Source organism: Pararge aegeria, chromosome 23 (genome assembly GCF_905163445.1).
Source record: "Pararge aegeria chromosome 23, ilParAegt1.1, whole genome shotgun sequence".
NCBI classification, from domain to species: domain Eukaryota; kingdom Metazoa; phylum Arthropoda; class Insecta; order Lepidoptera; family Nymphalidae; genus Pararge; species Pararge aegeria.
In genome coordinates, this window is record NC_053202.1 from 8,618,334 (window position 1) to 8,642,878 (window position 24,545).

Below are 24,545 nucleotides of genomic sequence, written 5' to 3' on the forward strand. Positions count from 1 at the left end.
ACGATTTTTAAACATTGTTAAACTATAAAATGGTGTTGGAAATAGTAATCTGCTGAGTTTCCTCCCTACTCTTCTCGGTAGAATCTGCCTTCCGAACAGGTGGTAGAGTACAGTCACTTCAAACAGACTGAATAAACGTTTCAAAAGAGCTTATAAACTGGGCCTACTGGAAATAAAGGATTTTTGAATTAAATTTTGAATTTGTATTCTTTGATGATTTTGAATTAGATTATTTTGTATCAAATAATGATCGGAAAATTTACCAGTCTACCAATCCGCACTGGGCCAGCGTGGTGGACTACGGCCTAAACCCATCTCATTGAGATAGGTTGATATGATGATGATGATGACTTGGCGATGAGGGGAAAACGAGTCGCATGAGCTCCTTGGATACAAGCCGCACAAAACAGTAGCGTGTGTAAACTACTACCAAACACATAGAGTAAGTTACAGATCCAGTACCTTTCCAGATGAGGGATGATCTTAACACCTACAGATTAGTGAACACAGGGTAACACTGCCTGCCTGGGAAGTGTTGCTTTGTTTATAGGCGATATGTTTCCACTTACCATCAAGTGGGTCATCTGCTTGGTCAATTATTACCTACTAAAAAAAATTTAAATAAACTATATATATGCTAGTGTATAAGTTGTTTTTGCAATAATGAATCGAAGCCAAAGATAATTTCTAACATTTATAAGATTTTCAAATATTCAAACATATTTTAATTACATTAAACGAATACGCCTTATAAATATATATGATTTATTACTTAAAAAAAAAACGAATTCACGAACAACGAGTTTTGCTTCCTTCCTTTGAATACGCACTGTTAAATTCTGGATTACCCTTCTGCCTTCGGTCTTCATTGATACCCATCATGTAACTTTCAACAAGCTGAGGCTTCAACACTACTCATGACAAGGTTTCATTAAAGTTGAGCGTTGGGTTATTTAATTAAGTAATTACATTAACTCCTTCCAAATTTAGCTCATTCAGTTTCAATAGAAAATTTGTTTTCCAGACATCCCGTAAAATAAGAAAAAGTGTACTTATTTGTTGCTAAACAATGTAACTACGTCTGTTTATTGCTTAAAAAAAAGATGTAGTATATTTTTTTTCTATTTTTAAATTACCATATCTGCATACACCTATTCCAACATCTAACCACGACCTACCGAGACTAGCACAATAATTTTCCATTTCGCTACACGCTCACTCAAACTACTACGAAAAAGACAGTTGCACATCGACCGGCAACACGATACATCCATACATTCAACGAGCATTAGACGCGCATTTAACTCACGGGATCCTCAGTGTGACGGCACCCTCGGAGAGCGTACCCCCGATCTCAGAGGCACAATTCATTTGTAGTGTACATAGCCTATAAATACGCGGTGCCTTCAAAGTGTGGAACAGTCTTTTTTATTGTACCATCCCGTGAACATCTGCATCCGGAAACCATGTTGAAATTCATCCCTTTAGTTCTTTTAATAGTAGCGGTGAATGCCAAAGATGATTTTGGAATGAGATATGTAATGAGGATATACGAGGACTGCCAACGTTCTGATGGGATCGTACCCTGTTTGAAGAAGAAGGCGATACTGTTCTTCGACAGAGCAGCTCGGATGGAAGCCATACCGCTCGTTGATGGAGTGGATATTGTGAAAACATCGGAATTTGAAGTGGTTCCAGTCAGTGAGAATGATATTGAAGCGAGTTTGCCGAGGAATCTGGACAGCAAGGATGAAATTCTATCAGAGATGCTTTGGGACAGGATAGCTGCGTTTGCCAACTCGAGGACAGTCCAGCTTTCGCTGCCGAGAATGTCTGGAGATGAACTGAACAAGGGTGTTGAAGAAGGTAAGACTTTTGCATAGCCATTTTTTTACTTACTGACTTATATAGAAAAAAAAACAGTTGTAAAACATGCTTCTATTCTGTACTGAATATGAGTGCTACGTGCTAGTGTGACGTCATTTGCAATTAAAAAGTTTATGTATCTCGGTTTTAATCGATTGCGTTACTTAGTTAATCGTCCTTAAAGATAGTTGTTACACCCTTATACTTTCATACGGAAAAGATTTTGGGTTGTCGATACATGAGTAACCTGTTAGGACTGAAAGACTTATCACCCCATTGGCCTACCCAGAAATGTAAAAGTAGATCTAAAAATATGTATATAAAACAAAATAACATATAAATGTTTTGTTCATCTCACTCCCATTTATTCAACTGCAATAGCGTTGAAACATCTTTAATAACGAGTATGAAACTTGTCTAAATAATTATATTTGCTATGAAGAATCTTGATCGAACACACCTTGGTAATAATCTTTATAAACGCTGGAAAATCACTACATTTTTCTATCTAAAAGGGAAATAAAAAAAGTCCTCTTTTAGTAAATAGATAAATGTATACACGCATTTGACATCGACTCTGATCATCCTAAAGGGAAGGCATTTATAATCCTATTTTAACTAACATGTTAGTGTAACGGTTTTCGAAAGTAACCAAAAGTTCAACTTAAGGGATGAAATAACGCTAATTACCTTCTGATAAAAATCCAACTTCAGGCCTGACCTACGATCCAACTCAGACCATATACTAAATAATAAGGCAGTTATAACTTCTGATTGGCCGATTGGCGCAGTGGGCAGCGACCCTGTACCAAGGCTGTGGGTCCGATTCCCACAACTGGAAAATGTTGGTGTGATAATGTTTTTCAGTGTCTGGGTATTTAAATATTTATAATATACATAACATTATAAGTATTTATGTATATTATTCATAAAAATATTCATCAGTCATCTTAGTACCCATAAAACAAGCTAAGCTTACAGACGGTGATTTGTGGATTGTCGCAGTATATGTATTTATTTATTTACTGAACAATCAGTCCCATTGAATCAAATATAATCCAATTGATATAATTTAAAGCGCATTCATTTGATGAGAACATACAAACAAGAATAACTCATGTCATGTCCTAGAAACTGTATCTCGAAACCATTAAGTATGAATTATAGAATCATAGATTAGAACTGCGAGCTTTCCACCACTAACCTTTTTAACATCGTCCTGCATTAACCGTACTTTCTCTTAGAAAAGGGACTGAAGCTATACATTTGATACCGCTATTGTAACTACAACATTACTGAGGTATCTTTGCGAATGTAAAGTCAGTCGTTAAATACTTGAGTAACCTTGACGCTAGCTAAATGTGTGGTTGTGTACATATTCAGAACTTTTTAGGTCTTAAACTAATACGAAGCCAAATATTGCCGTCCAAACTTTAGATTTTATTAGAAAACTTCCTAATGTACATTATGCAGACAAACATTCAAAGATAAAGTTCAAAGTTATGATGAAGATGAGTAATAATTAAAATTTCTGAACCTAATGTCAATTGCCATTTCTATCACTTAAAAATATGGTATACGAAAACAACATTTCAATCGCCATTTTATTCCATCAAACCCGTTATTTCGTTAAATTCGTCCTGAGTATTTTAAGTCCTAAAAGAAGCCTTCCAGTAGCTAGCCTTTTGTACATATTAAGTACTTTATAAGTCTATTAAACTAATACGAATCCAAATATTGCCGTCCAAACCTCAGACTTTGTTAGAAAACTTCCTAATATATAAGTATTATGCAGACAAACAAAGTTCATAATTAAAGAGAAGTTGATTATTGTCATTTCTCTTTCGTAAAAATATGGTTTTCAAAAACAACATCTCAATCTCCATTTTAATCAATCTAACGCCTTATTTCGTTAAATATGTCCTGACTTTTTTAAGTCCTACAAGAAGTCTTCGATTCAAATTTCATATTTTAGAAGATTAATAATCAAAGCGCCACCACACCCTGTCTTAAGCCTTCCTCATGTCTCCAATTCTATTCATACTGGAGGGTATTCCACCCTGCACTTACTTGTTTGTGGTCTCCACTCTAGGCCACAGATTGAACATCACAGCGTCTTCGTCGGTGTAGATGAGATGCGTGATTTATAACGTCATCTGGACATCTTATCCAAGGTCAAAAAGGCAGACGGTACAAGCCAACGAATCCAAACTCGCCAAACCTCATTCTAAGACGAGGTATGGAGCTCACAATAGCCGTCTTTAGGACAGACTCCTTCTCATTCCTTCCTGATATCGTAAGGCTATGAGGGTCAATTCCTGGTAAGCTTTGCGTTAACTCCCACCTCCTGGTGACACTGTTACAACCCATAACGAGGTTATCACTGTACATTTAAACAACAATGAAACCATGATTAAGTAATTCATCGCTTTATCTTGCAAAATTTAAATAGTCTTAAAAAGCTTTGCTTTAACAAAAACTTAGCCCAAAAAATAATAGTGTAACCAAGTGTTATTTTATCAAAACTTTTTATCAATTAAGATATTAAGTGATATTTAAATTACTAATTCACAGATTAGAAATAGATAATGTGTAAACTAGATTACTCACATGCTTAGAATATTACTATAGCTTGACTAATTAGATAGGATATACCAAAACTGTTTGTTAGCCTGAAACATGAACATGATACAACTTTTTGATAAAATAGGTTCTCGTTCTTCTTTTTCATTACACTTCGATTCGAAGGGTCTTACCCTTTTCGTATTTCAAAAAAACATGTGTTTTGCATAATAAAATGATTTAACGAAATCATCATACGAAATCTAAACATGGGTACAAAGATAATCTTTGATGTACAACGTACGTTAAATTACAGAGTTTAATTAGTTTTTATAGCTGCGCTTAAACTTCGTACATGAGTGAGTTAATTAATTCTGTTTTAATTTGTTGTAATTTTTACGACGTTGTTTTTTATACGACAACACACGCATCGCCATCTAGTCCCAAAATAAGCGTAGCTTGTGTTATAGGTACTAAGATGACGGATGAATATTATATACATAATATACATAAATACTTATAATATACATATCAACATCCAGACATTGAAAAACATTCATTTTTATAACACAAACATTGTCCAGTTGTGGGAATCGAACCCACGGTCTTGGACTCTGAAAGCAGGGTCGATGCCTACTGCGCCAAACGGCTGTCAATTGAGCAGTTAGCAGTTCCGCACAGGTTCCCAACAATAGATATTTATTATATATATTGGATGAAGAAGGGGAATATCTATTGGATTGAGAATTAGTATAGACAGTATAATATAGCCTATAACAGTCTACTGCTGGACTAAAGACCTCTCCAAACGGTTGGGTTCGCCAGACGTGTTAGTGATGGCAGTAGATAATAGTAGTAGCACAGAAAACGCTACTACCCGTTCTCTCTTACATTCCCTAGTCGCCTGGTATGACACCCGCGGGAAGGCTACGGTTGGTGGCATCTTTATTCTGATATACCGTTACCAAACATCACATTGTTATTATCAGGAACTGAAAATGTATCACCATCAATTCCAGAATATGTTCATGCAAAATCTCAGCTCAGTCTGTGGGAAAAACTGACGTAAAATTCAGTAGAAAGATTTGGATCCACCCATGTATGGAAATTTTAATTCAAACTAACCTCGACTTTGATTTTATAAATCTAGATAACAATTAAACAATACTGTTAAAATATTTTCACAAACAACAGTGCATGTGTGTACTGGGAATCTTAGAACTGACCTTTGCTAATTAGTTTTCTTTCTGTCTAAGATAATGCCTTGCTGCGTTGAAATCGATGATGTCTTAGGTTATTTTTACTTTGGTTTATTTTCATAATACAGTATACATTTTGATTGTACTGTCTGCCTTTATAGAGTATAAAAAATTATATTTAAATACCTCGAACAAGAAAACAATAAAGATTAATTTTTACTACATACCTACTTACTGTTTCTTTTCCTGTATGTTGTACGTACAATAAAGTGTTTCTTCTTCTTCTTCTTTTCTACTTTTACTACATTAATTTTCATTTTTTTCTTAAGATTTTTCTTAACCTTAATCGAAGCTTATTGAATGGCGTTTCGCCGATCTCCCATGACGATCTTAAGTCGTACCAAGACAAGATATTAAAACAGCTTAGTATTTATAAAACATCGTCACCGCAGTGAAACTGCAAACGCTTTGTGAATTCAACTTGATGATCCGTTATATTACTTGTCATTACTTGTCCATCATCTAACATCTTACTGTCCGTTTAGTTGCAAGTGGACCGATTTCTAATAATTATGTGAATCGTTGTAAACCCCATTTTTTACGCTTTTATAATATGATTCCTAAGGTAATTTTTGACCTACCAATGCATAAGTTTAAAGAATGTGTTATAACACATTTATTACAGCGAGGTTATTATACAATTGATGAATTTCTTAATGACAAGGTTGCTTGGAAGCATCCGGCTCCGCTTTCATCTCTCACAAGATAGAAAAATGAATTTTGAAATGTAAAATGTAAATTATTGATGTTGGAAAAGAGCAACTGCTGAGTTTCTTGCCGGCTTCTTCTCGGTAGAATCAGCCTTCCGAACCGGTGGTAGAGTCACTACACACGGACAGACTTGACGTTTCAAAAGTGCTTGTATTAGGCCTACTTGAAATAAATGAAGTTTGTTTTTTTTTTTTTTTTGAGAAAATGTGAATACTGCTCCGTGAGCTTTCTGTAGCGAGTTATCATTCAGATATTAAAAGAAAATTGGAGATAAATAGTTAAACCACTGTCATCATCTGTCTAGTCTAATAAAGTAAGGAATAGATCTCTCTCATAGTAAAGAAAGAATAATGAATTCTAGCACCGCTTTAAGGGTTTATAAATAAATATAAAAATAATAATAAATATACTACAACAATCCACACATCGATATTTATTATATCTATTGGATAAAGAAGGGGAATATCTATTGGATTGAGAAATATTATAGACAGTATAATATAGCCTATAACAGTCTACTGGACTCAAGATCTCTCCAAACGGGTGGGTTTGCCAGACGTGTTAGTGATCGCAGTAGATAATAGTAGTAGCACAGAAAACGCTACTACCCGTTCACTCTTACATTCCCTAGTCGCCTGGTATGACTACCCCGGGAAGGCTACGCCATCTAGCCCCAAAGTTAGCGTAGCTTGTGTTATGGGTACTAAGATGACTGATGAATATTTTTGAGTGAATAATATACATAAATACTTATAATATACATACGAGTATAAACACCCAGACACTGAAAACAATAAAGTTTCAATACACAAACATTTTCCAGTTGTGGGAATCGAACCCACGGCCTTGTACTCAGAAAGCAGGATAGCTGCCCACTGCGCCAATCGGCTGTCAAGGATTGCACTACCAACCGAAAAGTTTTAAGCATTGTTATTATAACTGAGCTTTAGTAGTTATGTTACCGGCGTCACTAAACATTAAGCCAGCCTACAGCAACCGTAAGCCTATTAATTCACGTAGTTATTGATTGCTGGCGGCTGCTACTTGACTCTGGAGTGTATTTTCAATAGCTATAAAACTTTACGGTAACTGCCATAGGTACTATCTGATTAACAGCATTTAGAATCTAGCCCCTTTATAAAACGTGGCGTTAAGAACAGAAAAGCAGTGATGTTAAGGCTTCAGCTCACATAACCTTCTAAATGCCTGAACGTGATATTCACTGCGTAACTACTGCAATGCTACAACATGTTTATTATTTAAGAGGTAGGTGTTTTTTATAAAGAGGCAACAAAGTTATGGAAGCGGTGATGGCCTAGTGGGTAAGGCTTCGGTTTACCTTTCGAAGGGACCGGGTTTGGTCACACCTCTAACGATTAAATATCCCATGCTACAGCGATTGAGAAAAATATCGTAAAGCACCAGAATGCTTGAGAGTAAAACCCACATGATGTTGTCAAGGAAGTGTGAAGTCTACCAATTCGCAAATGGCCAGCGTGGTCTGGTAGAGATTGTGACTAAGTTCACTGCTTAAATAATATTGCACGCCTGAAATGGCAAACTGTAAGCCCCAAACTTTTAGCTCATAAGACCATTATATGTACAGTTAATGCAATAAATGAAATATGAACCTAGATTGGCGACATCATTATTATGATGATGATGACTTATAAATACACCCTAAAATGAGATATGTAAAGTATTTGCACCGTCATTTAGTTTTCACCCCAAAGACAAGAGAAAAAGCATTTATGGAATGCCATTTCGTCTTACAATTTCGAGAACAATTCGTGATAGTTTTTTCACTAACACCCAAAATTAATAGTCAAATCCAAAATCTTCACCTGTCAGATTGAATTCAGTGGTGATGTTCTTTTCCGTCTCTTCAATTTAGAAAAGGATAGCGCTACTCAATACAACCTGGAGACGGAACATTCTGGATTCGATAGATTGTTAGCTTTGGGCGTAAATCGAAAACGCGGTATTTTTTTATCCATTTTCAGTACTTTTAAACATAGCTTATTACGCTGTACAGAATACTCCTACCAACGTTATGCGACCCTGGTTGGTTACAACGATCTATTCAATTCTGGTGCCATTAGTCTATATAGGTGCTTTCTAGTACTTAAGATATCATGTTATTGATATTGCTAGTCTTTAAATGTCACTTCTATCTCACGTTTTTAAGACATAAAAAGCAATAATCACAAGCATATTACCACTGAAAACTGTCATAACGCACATAACTATGATTGTTAAGATGTTGAAGATGGTGAAAGCTATTATCTATAAAACACAATAGAGTGATAATCGATGGATTTCGACACTTTCAAATACATAACGACCTATGTGTTAACTTTTTAATTTTAGTGAAAAATACATAAAAGTATAAATACGAAAAGATAGAAAAGTGAAATCCCTTGCTTTGTGGTTTGTTTGTAACTGCCCATTAGCATTTGGCGTATAAGTTGTCGGAACTGTTTTATAGCTGTATGCGATATCATTTGCGTGACCGTTTATAAAAGGCATTTTCTTTAATTTTACCTTATAAATGTCCAGTGACAAAATGGATTCATAAATTACGTACATATTATCGTATTATAGAAAAAAGGTTGTTAATTTCGTTGAATTTAATTATTCCCATTCCCTTAAGACTTGACTGTTTATCTCCACTGTACTAAACTACCGCATTTTCTTCCTTGTAAATTATTGTGAGTGCCTACTTATAAATTTCAACGCGGGTTTTAGTGAAATGACGACCATTTCCAAGACCCTTTAAAAGTTATACATATCCTGTCGCGGACTTCTTTGTAGGCATTATCCAGCTCTACAGCTTTTCTATAGAACTTAATCATATATCTCTCATCGTTAAGGCAGCATTCTTAAGGAACGTTTTCGTTCGAGCGTTTTTTCTCCGACTTCCTTTGCAGATCTGACTATTACGCAAAGCTCTCTTGACTTTTCAGTTTAAGATATAGCCTATGACACTCTAAAATAATGTAGCTTTTTATAATATAAATAATTTTGAAAGTCGGTTCAGTAGATCCAAAGATTACCCCTTACAACGTCACAATTTCACAAACGTTAATATTTGTATAGATTAAACTAAAAAACACATTTTTAACCGACTTAAAAAAATAGATTAGGTAATCGATTCGGTTGTATTTTTTAGTTTTTCATCTCACTGTCACACTGTCATTTATCAACCGATTTAAATTACTTTATATAGGTACTTTAAGATTGGTCCCATAGATTGATTCAATTTAATAAAAATCGACTCAGTAGTTAGGTTTTATAATAATAAAAACCTCTTGTACCTATTGGTGAATAGATTGCATTACTTGAAATGTAATTTGTTTTATATTAATTAAAATTATATTACTATCAAATAAAGTAGGTACATCTTCAGTTTCTCTTTCGCTAAAGGAAGAATTATCACATTTTATATTGCTTGATACAATCGTCGCACTGTTTCTCAACATTTTTTGACTGTTGATTTCATCCAAATATTTTTTATTTTATTTAAAATTAGATTTTAAATTGATGCGTGTACTTTATTAAACTTTTGTATCGTAAAAGAAATTATTTTTTCAAGACAGCAACTAACTTTGCCACTTGCTCACGTAATAAAAATATACCAACATTTATTAAATGTGTTGTACATGGTGTTTTCAGGTCGAGGCAAGATGAAGAAAATGATGGGCATGATGATGATGGGCGCTGCGGGCAAGATGGCTGCGATGATACCACTGGCGATGGCCGGTCTCTTCGTCTTAGCCGGAAAGGCTTTGATTGTTTCAAAGGTACTTGATTAAGCTTCCTATTTTACACCACATAACTTAATCATTATCCACCCGTTACCAGCCCACTACAAGGCACGGCCCACCAACCCGCATTGGAGCAGCGTGGTGGGTCTATGCTCTAAAACCATCTCGTGGCCTGTGCCAGTGGGACGTTAATAGGCCGCGGATGATTATGATGAAACAGGGCACGGCTCTCCTCTGAGAATAATAATAATACAAGTGTGAGAGTTTAGTATATAATAATAATTCAAATTTTTTTAATTTAACAGTACAATTCTCGAAAAAGGAAATTAAGGTTTTAATGCATTTTAAATGAAAATCCGTCCGCGTTTATTTTTTAAAGAAACCCTATCATTCCGTCTAGTCGTAGACCGAGATATAAAGATAGTTAGGTCGTTTGTCTACGACTTTGCTGAATGCGAATCAATTAGGCATACAATCGAATCTATGTAGGTAAACGTTTTCCACAGCTCCATTTAAAAGCTCACATAGCTTGTCCTGAATTCTCGGCGTTGTCATCAAAGTGAAAACATGTAATTAGTGATTTAATTGTCACACAATTGATATGCTTCTTTTTCCGCCTTTGTCACGAACGTGGGAACTTTTGTCATGATCTACGAGGCACAGATCTTTGTGCTACTTATGTTATTCGTGTCAAGATTATGAACCTCTTGAGATGTCGCTTTTATATACACTTCAATATCGTCATAGTTTTTTTAGTACACTAAATTTTTATGAATACAATCTTTCAATTACTTTCTAGTGCAAAGATCGTTTTAAAAATAATAAAAGCATAAATGTTTTTTAATTTATTTCAACACATTTGTTTTTCTTCTATTTTAAAAACATACTTTACAATAAAAAGCATTAAACATTGTTTACATTTTAACATAAGTTAGAAAAAATGCAGTATATCTTTCAGAATTTATAAGGAGGTACAAAGAGATTTGTATGAAAAAAATTACAGATACTTTTGTTATTAACCCTGCATTATTAATTGTAACAGGCATAACTCTCTCAGCTCAGTGATCGGATTTCTCGGCATCATCCCATGGACATATTTATTACTAAAACTTAGCCGGCTCATGTTAAACTCCTATTTTTTGATGATTTTTCAAAAATCTATAAATGGATGCTTACTTTATGTGTCATCTATAAGTCCAATAGTCTTTGTAACCTGCTGTGTGTGTGAGTATCCAAAAATTTAAATAAACCAAGAAGTACTAGTACTGCACTTTGCTTTCGGGTAGATTTTTTAAAATATTTTTTTTGTGACTTCGTATTTTTAAGAAATACAAACAAAACATCATAATGTAGCACAGCGTGAAAATCATCCATTCGCCACAAAACTGTGGTTTCAATGTCAATGTACTTAAGTTACGTCTGCAAAAAAATAAACGTAAGTTTTCAAAAAGTAGAAAAGAAAACTTAAATATCGTCAATACTTACAATTCAATTTTAGAAATATGTTCATATATTAGCTAATAAAGATAGGATGAACTGTTATTTTAAACCTAAAACTACTAAAATCTTATTGTTATAAGAGTAGTTTGTGTGTGTTACTCCTTCACGCCATAATGACTGAATTGATTTGGCCGAAATATAGGTTGCTCTATATCTTGAATAAAAATCTTATCTAAATCATTTTTGCCGAGATGACACAGGTTTCATGTTGTTGTTTTGACCTTGAATTGATATAATATACAGGAATAGCTATATTTCATAATTTATTAGTATCGCACTTTTGATTTCCCTCTAGACTCAATCCTTAAGTCCACCTAGACAAAATCACGAACAGAAACTAGTTGTTAAGTAAAATTATAATTTTTAAAGGAAGAGCCTACAATTTTTCCTGAGCCTAAAAGTGATACTTATTTTGAAAGCTTACTTTATGTTTAAATAAATAAATTGTTTTCACCTAAGTTTCAAGGACAAATTGAATATTATCCTTGCTTATACATGAATGATATATAATTATTTTGGAATAGTACATTATAGGTTATATCAATTTTTTGAATACGCTTTTATTAACTTGACATTTATGTTTAATGTTTCTATTAATTTCAAATCTTGCAACATTTTACGCCGTACATAGGCGTCAGACTTTTTTTATATTAAATAATAATTTCGAGAAAATTTACGTTTTTATAATAATAAAGTTTAAATACTTGCCAGTGATAGAAATAGATATTTTTTTGCTGATCATACAGAGGATAGTAACAAGCTTTTTTCTTGGCGTTCAAGTCACGATTGTGAATTATTATAATAGGTCCGGATATAATAAATACTTCAACCAAAACAAAACCCAAAATTAGTTTTAAATTAAAATTGCGCGCGCCTTATTAATTTATCTCAGTAAATAGAGTAAGTCTAGGTAAACACTTTACTGAGTTACTGAGTAAACACTTACTCTATTACATTTAAAATAAGATAAATTAATTTTTGAAATTGCTTGAAATATATTTTAGTACGGATTGTAAAAGGATGATTTTTTCTTCGCAGTATGAACATTTTAAAGTTCGAATAAAAGCACGAAACTTCTGTTATTAATTGTTTAATCCAGTTATAGGTTAAGGCAGAGTAACATCATCAAAAAAAATAAAGGAACGAAACACTTAACTACGTTTGCTTAACAGGTTATAACAAAAATCTTTGTTTAGAAAACTCAGAAGTTTAATTTACAGACTAAACTCGATTATATTAAATCAGAGCAGTGACCTTGGTGTAACTCGTCCAATTTAACCACTACACCATCATGGATTTTCGCTTGGATTATTATTACCATTATCGCTATCAACTTTTAAGGATCCACTGCGGTCTATGTATGAGGCACAGCCTTCCCCTCCCACTGAAGGAATCAAAAGTTAGTCATAATAAACCGAACTGATAAATTAACGTCATTCCAAAGGCATGGTCAACAAAGTCAATTTATAAATGAACACAAAAGTACAAAAAAACACAACACTACAAAGCGATCTTACCCAGACAACTAATGGCATAAGAAAACACAATAAGATACGTTTTATCCGGATTGTTATTAAGAGTAATTTTTGACGACCTTCCCGGTGGAAGGTGAGCGTTGTGAGTTTAAGTAGGAGGTCCTGGACGGGTTAATTTTGGAGTTGATAATTTCTGAATTTTCTCAGGTCTGTCTGGTGGGAGGCTTTGGCCGTGGCTAGTTGCCACCCTAACGACAGAGACGTGCTGCTAAGCAATTTAGTTGATTTAGTGTACCGGTGCGATGTTGAGTAGAAAGCGATTAGGGGATGAACTGCATACTCCCTGACAGGTTAGCCCGCTACCATCTTAGACTGCACTTACCACAACGTGAGATTGCAGTCAAGGGCTAACTTGTAGTGGAATAAAAAAATAAAAATAAAAGTCTGTTAGAAACACACTACCTAACAATTACTGGTACAACCCAGAAATTGATTCCTGGAACGCTCGATCCATCGAACACGCTTACCACAAGACCAATGAGTTTTTAATATGCAAAATAAAAAAAACGTGGAAGCATCGAATCGCTACAGTATGCTAACGATTTTCTTACGATCTGCCTCATATCGTTCCATATACATAATGCCGTTTTCTATGATAGTGACATTGATTTCCTAGCAGCGCGACATAGTTTCGACGCAGCAAGAAATAGGAACTAGCTTGGGAATTATTGTTGCATACATAATTGTGGAAATACATTGAAATGTACACATGTTGATAAGTTTCTTTAGAAACGTGCGTTGATCGCAATGCACTTTAAACTTAATCAGCTATCATAGTTTCATTGTTATCAACACATTATTGGATGACTACAAGGCAACGGTCTGGGTTCAGAATGAGAAAGATGTTAGCCGTAGTCCACCACACTGGTTAATGGTAAAATTCACACGTCTTTGAGAACATAATAGATAACTCTCAGGTCACTGGTTTCCTAACGATGTTTTCTTGCACCGTAAAATCGTGTCATGCTATATCATTGCTTAAATAAACATAGCAAGTAAATCAGAAAATTTAAAACTGCTTTTGGGTCTTCGTTGAGGTATTATGTCCGGATCTATTACAATAATTTACAATCGTGACTTCAACGTCAAGAAAAAAATTGGTACTTGCCGGAGATTGAACTCAGTTCCCCCGAGGTATAAACCACTTGGCTATTTGCAATTTGTTATCTTTAAGAACCTGTTACCGGCTTACTACAGGGCACGAGTCTTGTCTCAGCATGAGAAGCGTTTAGGCCGTAGTCCACCACACTGGCCAAATGCGGAGTGTGTGAAGTCTATCAGACTTCACACGCCTTTGAGACCATTATGGAGAAGGCATGCAGATTCACGCAAAGATTAAAGTGATATGAAGGCCGACTACGGCCGAAGCGACCCTGCTTACTGAGTCCAAGGCCGTGGGTCCCACAACTGGAAAATGTTTCTGTGATGAACATGAATGTTTTTCAGTGTCTGGGTATTTATATGTATATTATAACCAGGTTGCTCTTCTAATAATTTAAAATGATATTGTGAGATGGTGATAACAAAAAAAAAAAAAAACCCGGCTAAGTTTGTTGTGGGCTTCTTCTTAGACCAGGACGCATTTGGAACCCTCGTAGCTTTAGTTTTAAGTTTACGAATGTGGTTATCGCCATCATCTCACTACCGTGTGGTTCTTATTTTTGACTTTGACTTTTGACTTTGACTAAAAGTATTGATTTATATTATTCATAAAAAAATATATATTCATCAGTTATCTTAGAACCCATAACACAAGCTACGCTTACTTTGGGACTAGATGGCGGTGTGTGTATTGTCGTAGTATATTTATTTATTATATTTAATTGCTTATATTAAAAACGCACAAATCTTCGAAAAGTGGTGCTCTCAAGGAATCGAACTCGGTTCCACCGAAATGAATACCATGGTATATATTGTAGTAACCTGTACTACAGCAACAATCGGCTACAACTGAATTCATCTTAATAGAGATACGAGACGTCTAGATAGAGGTGATTGCGACCAAGCATTAGTTATAATTTTTCCCACCCACCCGCATTGGAGCAGCATGATGGGATTATGGTCTTTAACCATCTCTCCTATGGGGCCCAGAAGTTGGACGTTAATAGTTTGCGGTTGATTAGCTATAAGTGTACTCGGGTCTAGGTCGCAGGACGCTCATCAAAAATTACATTCACATCCGAACTACGCCGGACATACACAAATGACTCGCGGAGGCATAACGCTATTTCCTTACGTGACGATTATTACTAATAGTATGAAGCACTACCGTCATGCTTATTTCAACCGCAAAGCATTTTTGTAATCCTGGTTTCGGACTGAATGGCGTGGTTGCCGGTGTAATACCTACGCCTCAGGTTAATGGACACCAGTAGCGTGCACAGGGTTTTTGACCAGGTTATGCATAAAGCAGGCACATGGAAAAATTCCACTCCAATACGAGTTAAATAAAATAATTTGGGTATGCAGTGCTTTTGTGCATGTATGAAGTGCAGGCCACTGATGGACACAGGGTGGCATTTTGGCGGATGAGTTCCTTGCATGCCCTACTTAGTGTTACCATATTACTATGCAATGATTTCCACTTTGCATCATCTACTAGGTCCGTCAACTATGACTACATTAAAAAAAAAAGAGATTTTCAAAAAGTTTTTCTATCGACTTTAGAGAAAGCAGTAAGAGTTCGCAATTCGAGATTAGTTGCAATCATCTGAAAGGTCACGTACGTGATGGCAAATGTTAACCTACTTGGAAAACGTGATGCACGGACAAGAAAATACTTAATTTGGCTTAATGATACGTCTATTTCAAAGTCGATAGACTAATTTCTAACTGACTTTACGCAAGTATGAGATTTTTATATTGTATGTTCGATTGCTTGTATTTTTTTATATTCACTATGTTCTGCTATGAAGCGATTTGCTTCTTCTTTTCTTATGCGCTTCGCATTATTCTTACAACTTGGTTATATTCAAAACCAGGATGAATAGGCATTTATCGGCAAGCACGTCCCATCTTAGGCCACATCTACACTTTCCATCTGGTGAGATTCTGGTCAAGCGCTAGGCTATTACAGTTAAAAAAAATGGGAAATGTTTTAAATAAGGACCAGATGCGGAAATCCCACGCAAAGCGCGTGAAAACGGACGAGCTCCTAAAAATGAATGGCCATTTAAAGGTATTTTTATCACTCATTCATGCCAAATGAAATATTTGTATTGATGTAATGATTTAGACATTTTTGTCTGGATGCAATTGTTAGTATTGCGTATCTTTTTTCATATGAAAATAATGGTTGGAACTCGTCTGGTTGTTATGAATTTAAGAACTTTTCAAGTGCAAAAATAATTATAAAGACGCCATACATAATTCACAGAAGCTCTTGGTGTGCTTGTTATTTTTTTTTTTAATTCTGCGAAGCAGTGCATGGAAATTTCTTTATTCTACCAATTATTATCAATCGAAAATTCCAATTATAATTCGAATGTCGATTTATGCTAGTATTTTTTCAATGATTACTTGTTGTTGTTGTGTCAAATGCCAATATGGCATTTGGCACAACAACGGTAACTTTTACAAGTCGTGACGTCAGTTTAGTCCTGTAGGTAACTTGCTCAAATTCAAGGCTCTTGGGTCAATGTCTAGGTAACGCCAATAATCCCATGCAATATTATATATTAAGTCTAAACATTAATAAAGTATTTTTATTTAAAATAAACAGGTATAAATAAACAAAAAAAATAATTACATGTATGTTACAGTAAATTCACTTGTAGGTAATAGGAAAAAAATGAAGGCCCCAAAATTAATCTCAATAATAATTAAGGCACGGTGGTTGAATGATGATATTATCCTAACTCTGGGCTCCTACTCAGAATTTATTGAAGAAAAAATCCGATACGAACTTTTAGCCCTACCCGGTGATCCAATCGTGATCCGTTATAACCTAACTTCTGGAATCAAACCAAAAGCTTTATTGCAAAATTCAAAAATTCAAAATTCAAAATTCATTTATTTCAAGTAGGCCTAATATAACGTCAAGTCTGTCTGTTTGTAGTGATTCTACCACCGGTTCGGAAGGCAGATTCTACCGAGAAGAAGCCGGCAAGAAACTCAGCAGTTGCTCTTTTCCAACATCAACAATTTACATTTTGCATTTTAACATTCATTTTTCTTTCTTGTGAGAGCTGAAAGCGGAGCCGGATGCTTCCAAGCAACCTTGTCATTAAAAAATTCATCAATCGTATAGTAAACTCGCTGTAATAAATGTGTTTTAACAAATTCTTTAAACTTGTGCATTGGCAGGTCCAAAATCACCTTAGGAATCATAATATTATAAAAGCGTATACTCAATCCCACAAATGATCCCTGTACCTTACGCAGACGATATGCAGAAGACACTAATTTATGACCATTTCTTGTAAGTCGACTGTTTATGTCCACTTTTTGTTTATAAAGACTAATATGTTGTCTTACAAATACTATATTGTTATAAATATATTGTGAAGCTACAGTAAGTATGCCTATTTCTTTAAACTTCTCACGGAGGGATTCGCGTGATTTAAGTTTATATATTGACCGTACAGCTCTTTTCTGCAATATAAATATAGTTTCGATATCAGCTGCTTTTGCAAAGGAGTTATCACAGTGCTGTGCTAAAGAGAGTTTCAAGTTTGACTCCTAATGCTAATAGGAGACTGTAAAGACGCTATAGACACTTTCTCAGTACCTATAAATATCCGTGCATGACCTTTGCTCTTATACCTACCATCATTGCATTGTAACGTGCATTGATGTTCCCACAATTTGTCCATTTCTCTGAACACTGGGAAAGTTAAATGAATGGCTCTTAAGTTCTTGCCATCTCAGGCGGGTCAAGTACCAAGAATACTAGTTTATTTGTTTAGTTAGCCCTTGACCGCCATCTAACCTGATGGTAAGTGATGATTCGGCCTAAGATGGTAGTGGGCTAACCTTTTAGGTGATGGCGTGTATATTAATTGACGGCCGATTGGTGCAGTGGGCAGCGACCCTGCTTTCTGAGTCCAAGGCTGTGAGTCCGATTCCCACTGGGCAATGTTTGTGTAATGAACATATTATATAAATATTTTTCAGTGTCTGGGTATTTATCTTTATGTTAATGTATATTATTCATAAAACCATTCATCAGTTATCTTAGTGCCCATAACACAAGCTACGCTTACTTTGGGACTAGATAGCGATGTGTATATTGTCGTAGTATATTTATTTATTTATATTTATTTATTAATTGACGGCGGGTTTGGTGACCTCAAAACGTTTTTAGTTCTAATTACCAAATTAAACCTGGGACCTCTTATTTTTAAACTACGTTATCACCACTGCGCTATAAACGTCCATTGATATACATACAGTCTATCGAACGTTATTGGGCCCACCGTATCGCCTTCAACCAAATCAGTTCTCAATTACTCGTAGCACGAAAATGCTATTACATAAAGTTATCAATTCAAATAAAACCTGCTCACAAAGTTCGTTGACTTCAAGCAAGAATTCAAAACATTATTTCCTTAGTAACAAGGTAATAACTTATTTTGAACCTTATCTAGTTTGTTTAAGGCCTACATCGGCTGGTGTTGAAAGATAAAACAGGAATTTACTAACATCGTCGGTATTATTGTTGACCTTCGATGGACCATTTACTTTTTCACTTGAGTTAAGTAATGTTGCCAGGTAAATTGTGACTACCCTGTTATAGGGCAAATTTTATCAAGTAATAATTAATGATTAGGTTTATGGACGTTTACAATTTTTAGAACGAAATTATTTTCGTACAAAATTACGTAACAACAGTATTAAAACAAAAGCAATAGGTACTTAATTTTATAAAAAAAATTATTATGTCTCATTTTTCCATGGCCAAGAATCTTATGAGAGTAAAATTAAATAAATAAATTATTTAAGAATTTAATACCACCTAAAAATAACGTAGGCTATATATAGAAAAAGTTAAGGTAGGCTAATATGTAAATAAAGAAATAACCTGAACAAGAAGTCTATGTCTGAGAGCCTACTTGAATAGTTCTTTAGACATTGCCAAACCAATTCCATCATGATCATTCGCTTTGTTAAATTGCCATTTTGGAATTCAGAGCAGCGTTGAGGATTCCACATGGTTTTTAAAAATTATTATCACATGGTGGTGGTAGCACTGGATGGTAAAAGTCAATCTATATCTGGACTAAAACGAGTATGTCTTTATAGAACCCAATAACAAATATTAGTACTTGCAATTCATAGTTGGAAATGCCTATAGCCCAAAGAGTAGATTAACGATACAATACTGCTACAAAATATGGGGTTGATTGTTGATTGGGAACACATTACAAATCTTTGAATTTCTTTAATTTTTTTCCTATATATTATGCATATATAGGTACAACATATACACGTTCAACATCAACGTACAAACAGGTACAGCGACTTTATTTTATACTATGTAAAGATTTGTAGGGAAAAAAATTTCCATATAACAAAACACTGCTATGGGAGACTTATTTCCCGCCGCAGGCAACATTCGCTTTCTGACAGTAGTTCGGTACAATTCGCTCAGCGTAACTAAGTTTACAGTTTAAATTCCCTGAAGCCGAGAAAATATATTTTATTGTCGTTTCAAGTAAATCTCGTGCGGCTTGTGTTTAATTCACGCCGTAAGAGATTTATTTAAATCGATGAGAAAAATGCACCTGTAAATTAATTAAAAAATAATTGTATAAAGATTTCGCTCAAGAAAAAACATGGCGTCAACATCAGCGGATAAGATACTTTAGTTTGGCCGTATTTTTGTGTTTTGTGTTAGTAGTAGTAGTAGTTAACTTTAAGTTGTAGAAAATATTATTTAAATTTTCTGTGTATTGATCGTTTGAATTAGCTCCTAGTACAACGAATATATTTGAGTGATAGTTAGGCGAGGGGAAGTACGAATTTCTAAAATTTTAGCATATCTTCTGGTTTGTGCGGGCTAAAGTTTAAAATGGCTAAACCTATTTCGATGAGACTTTAACAAGCAAGTCAAAGTTGCAGGATTAGTGATATTGGCAAGGTTTTCCGTAAATCTACTCTGAAAGGTGGAGATATAGGATTTAGAGTATTATTTTTAAACAATTCGTCGTTTGTTTTAAGTTTCACTTTTAAATATGGAAGCTAGGTGGCTAAGGATATATGTTTGAAATGTCCAGGCTTACGCTGTTTCTATTGAATGCGATCAAAGTCACGAAAAACATAGTTATACAATCGATTGGAGATTGGGAGCCGCGTTACAGCTGGTACAATTTTTTGCGTGTTCGAGGTAAGGCAAATGACCTTCGTTATATTAATAGCTTGTACCAAACTAAAATGATTATTTGTTATCATTAATTTTAATAGGTATCAAGTATATGTACAATATTTGTGTATTGATCTTGTATATTGAGGTTTTTTATTTAAGTCATTTTTAAATGTGACTTCCTTTAACAGCGAAGGAGAAACAGAGAGGAAACTTGCATACCTGAAAGTTCTCCATAAGGTTCTCAAAGGTCCAAAATAAAATACGAACACATAAAAACACAGCATAATATACGTATTACGATTCATGAGATACAGCCTGCTGGCAATAGACATACACCGTGGCTTGTGTTACTGTAATTTTCCAAAGTGGATAAATAATAAATAATGAACAATTGTTAACAACTGTTGTTCATTGTAAAGTCAGCATCTCCTGATGATGCTCCGGTTTCGGAGCGAAACGTGCGTAGAGGGTGTATTGCCGAGGATCTGTTTGGTGTGGACTATAAGGATTGAAGAAATTATATATTACACCACACAGATTCTCCTGTTTTTCGCGGAGTATAGCAAATTAAGCTTAATTTTGATAATATATCATGGATTTCCGCAAAGTAACGCCTGCTTCTATACAAAATTTAAAGGTTTTTAAATTCTTGTAATTTGCCTGGTGAATGGTAAATACATTTCCATATTGCGACCTATTTGAATACATCATTTACCTATAGATATTTGTGTTTAGCTTACTGCAGGCTTCACTGCAGTTGGATAATAGGCTTAAAGCCAAAGGGTTAACATAATGCTATTGTTACGTAGGTCTATTGAAGGGATTCACTGAGAACTTGAAAATATAGTAGTCAGGTATTTATTAGGTACTATAACCACTAGATCAACTAGATAGTAACAAAGAATTAAACTCAGTAATGGAATAGTATATTGTGCAACTAGTGCGACAAGTTGTCGATTGCCCACGAAAGCGAAGTTGAACGCACGAGAGAAGCGAGTGCGGTCATTCGCTTGAGTGGGTAATCGATGTCGCACTTGTTGCACATACTATTTTGTTTTACTCATGCGGGGAAAGTAGTACGCTCGCTCTTGTGGTTGAAAAAGAACCGTTTGCCCATTTTAAAATTTGAGTGCGACAAGTTTACTTGTGTAATATTTTACGATTTTAGTTTCCGGTAAGTTATTTCACAAAATATATTGCTATTGTTCTATTTGGAAAACATTAAATATTTAGACAAGTATTATTACGAATTGTATAAAGCAAAATAAAACGATTAAAGCAATTATATATTAATGAATCTTATAGTGACGTTACAACATGTTTATGGCGTAGCGTAGGTATCAGCCAGGGGGAGCAACCGCTAACACTAACTAACTAATGAGGATAGTTTTAGAAGTAGTATGGCTTTTTGTGACAGAGCTCGTCCGGGGAAGTACTACCACCACGCTTATTTTTGCCGCTAAGCAGCATTGTTAGAATGCAGTGTTCCAGTGTAATTACAGGCACATGAGGTTTTTACTCTATCTATAGGCGATGGTTTTCGATATATCAGGTGGGACATCTAAATCAAATATCCGTCAAATATTACTATACAAAAAAGTACAGTAAAAGATCTCTGAACTCTTATAGACAAATATAGTAATTATTAATTCAATTTTCAGAAATACCTACCGTTACTAATCAGTTATCATCCAAACCTATCGGCTTATGGCTCCATGAATGACTTGTTGTTCCCCGCGTCTTTGCACGCGTTGAGGTTACTGCTAAATAACCTTGAAAGAACTTAAGTCTTAGTGAAGAAATATGTTATTTTTAGCCATATTTCTGACTAAATAGTTGTTCGCTTTGCACGTTCAGTAAAATTTCTTAGATAGAAAAAAAAGCCAAACTTACCTCAAACAAGAAATGTATGGCAAGGTATGGTTAGGTATGTATCTACAAAAAAAAAATGTACTTATTGATAGCTTTCGAGTAAGGAAATGGGAAAACGAAAAATAAGAATTTATTAATATAAGAAATTGTATATTATTTATGAGAAATAAAAAAGGAAACGTTATTGTGGTTTACTTTTAAGAGATCGCGAACATTTTTTGAATAAAAAATATTACTAATAAAGATGAGTCGTATTTTAGTGGGTACCTCCGGTTGGTCAAACAGAGTAGTCAAACTAATTTTTCCATATTGTCTCTGATGACGGAAAATACAGTCATCCAGAAATTTGATTTCTAGTATCACACTAATCAAAATTTTATTTTTATTATGTAATTCTAGATGAATTATTTGTTATTTTACTCGTGTAAATGTTCAACGCACAAAGCAAGCCGTTAGTGCGTTTACTTCTGACTTCCTTTACAAATACTATGAAGGCTGAAATCTTATTTTTACTAAAATCAACAACTTATTTATGTATTTTTATTATTACTTATTATGTTATTACGTTGTTATGTTTGTTAATAATTCTCGATATTAAATAAAGAATTATTAGTTAAGGTAGGAGACATACTGAGAATTTCTGAACAATCTTCTTATAAAAAAAAAATATCATAGGGTTCAGATTTTATAGCAGTGCAAAATAACAGAAAATTTAATTTGTAATAATCTAGAATTAAATGAAAACCTTTCTTATTCTTCCAGATTGCCCTACTCCTAGCAGGCATCATCGCACTTAAGAAGATTATCGCTCAGAAGAACGGTGGTGGCGGAGGAGGTGGTGGTCACGAGAGCCACGGGTGGTCATCAGGTGGTGGTGGCGGAAGCAGTGGATGGGACAAGAGATCATTCAGCAACGATTTAGCATACGCTGCGTACAAAAAGGATTAGTAGGGTGACCCATCAACCATTTCAGGGTGCTTTTCCACCCAGGATGTTCAAAGTTGCTGAGCATATTAAGAAGCGAAACTAAACTATTATTTTTACTTCATATATTATTATTCCTGTCTACGCAGATCTTGCTTCAGCGTTTGTATAAATAACTTAGATTTGCTGAAATAAGCTTAGCTTATTCAGCAACTATGTATGTACTAGCCTTTGCCAGCACGTTCCCAGTGATATAAAATTAGTCTCAAAAGTGAGCCAGTCGTTACGAAAAACAAATATATTTCAAATACTTCAATTTTTCTGTATTTCAGCTGAAGTGTCTATATAAAATGATTTGTAATCCTCTTCCTATAGAATTTCTGTTTAAATCGGTTCAGCCAATTCTAGGTCCCTCGACAAACAGACAGACAGACAGATTTATTTAAACGTTTGTTTGGTAATGTGTTTCTTTAAATATACATATAATATGAGCTAAGTAAGGGTAAATATTTCAAAATTACAAACATAGAATGTTACCTCTGATAGTGATATAACGTATCTTACAATGCCGTCTTGAACCAACGTAGTCTAAAAACATTACTAAATAGACTAGCTATTATCTTACCACTACTCAGGTGGCAAAGTAGCATGGGTGTCACCCCAGCCATCCGACTGTCGATCGAAGTCAATTGTTTTCTATTCGTTACAGAGTAAGAATCCATCGATAATCGATTGATGACCTCTGTATGAACGTATAAATTTGATGGCTGGTCAATTGATTTACCTACCAGCATTCGATTCGTCCAAGATCTTAGATCAATCGATCCACATCTAGATGAGCGTGTATATCATGGAGTAATAGATCAGTGATTGGCTTAAAGTAGTAATAAGTAGATGTTATTTATTCCACTCATAAATCGAAAGGGTTCTTTTTCTAAAATTTCGACATTTCAAATAATGGGTGTCTACTCTTGGCATACACTATTATTGCTTTTCTTTGGGTGATACTTCAACTCATATTATATTACTTGCAGGTTTGTCCTTCTAAGTGCTATTGTTATAATAATACTGTGCTTGACTTATATTTTTGGAGATCTTTGACCAGAAGATTCCAATTCAGATTTCATAACTTGAAATATTTGAACAGACAGACAGTGGACTAACTTCAATTTTTAGATGCCTCACAGATAAATTATTTCACTGTATAAACATTTATTGATTCGGTTTCGGATAAAAATGTTCT

General features: G+C 34.6%; 1 protein-coding gene across 1 annotated transcript; it reads left to right on the top strand.

Moving 5' to 3' along the window:
• The first annotated feature begins 1,419 nt into the window (after positions 1–1,419).
• Positions 1,420–23,326, top strand: LOC120634092. Its single transcript, XM_039904484.1, has 3 exons — positions 1,420–1,866; positions 10,074–10,201; positions 23,141–23,326. The coding sequence occupies exons 1-3, from the start codon at positions 1,467–1,469 to the stop codon at positions 23,324–23,326; spliced, it is 714 nt and encodes a 237-aa protein (XP_039760418.1). The 5' UTR covers positions 1,420–1,466.
• The last annotated feature ends 1,219 nt before the right edge of the window (positions 23,327–24,545 follow it).

Bases quoted from the DNA above. Each gene is read 5' to 3' on its own strand.
- LOC120634092 (XM_039904484.1), top strand. From the start codon at position 1,467: ATGTTGAAATTCATCCCTTTAGTTCTTTTAATAGTAGCGGTGAATGCC. The intron at 1,867-10,073 runs GTAAGACTTTTG...TGGTGTTTTCAG, and splicing joins GAACAAGGGTGTTGAAGAAG to GTCGAGGCAAGATGAAGAAA. The intron at 10,202-23,140 runs GTACTTGATTAA...TTATTCTTCCAG, and splicing joins AGGCTTTGATTGTTTCAAAG to ATTGCCCTACTCCTAGCAGG.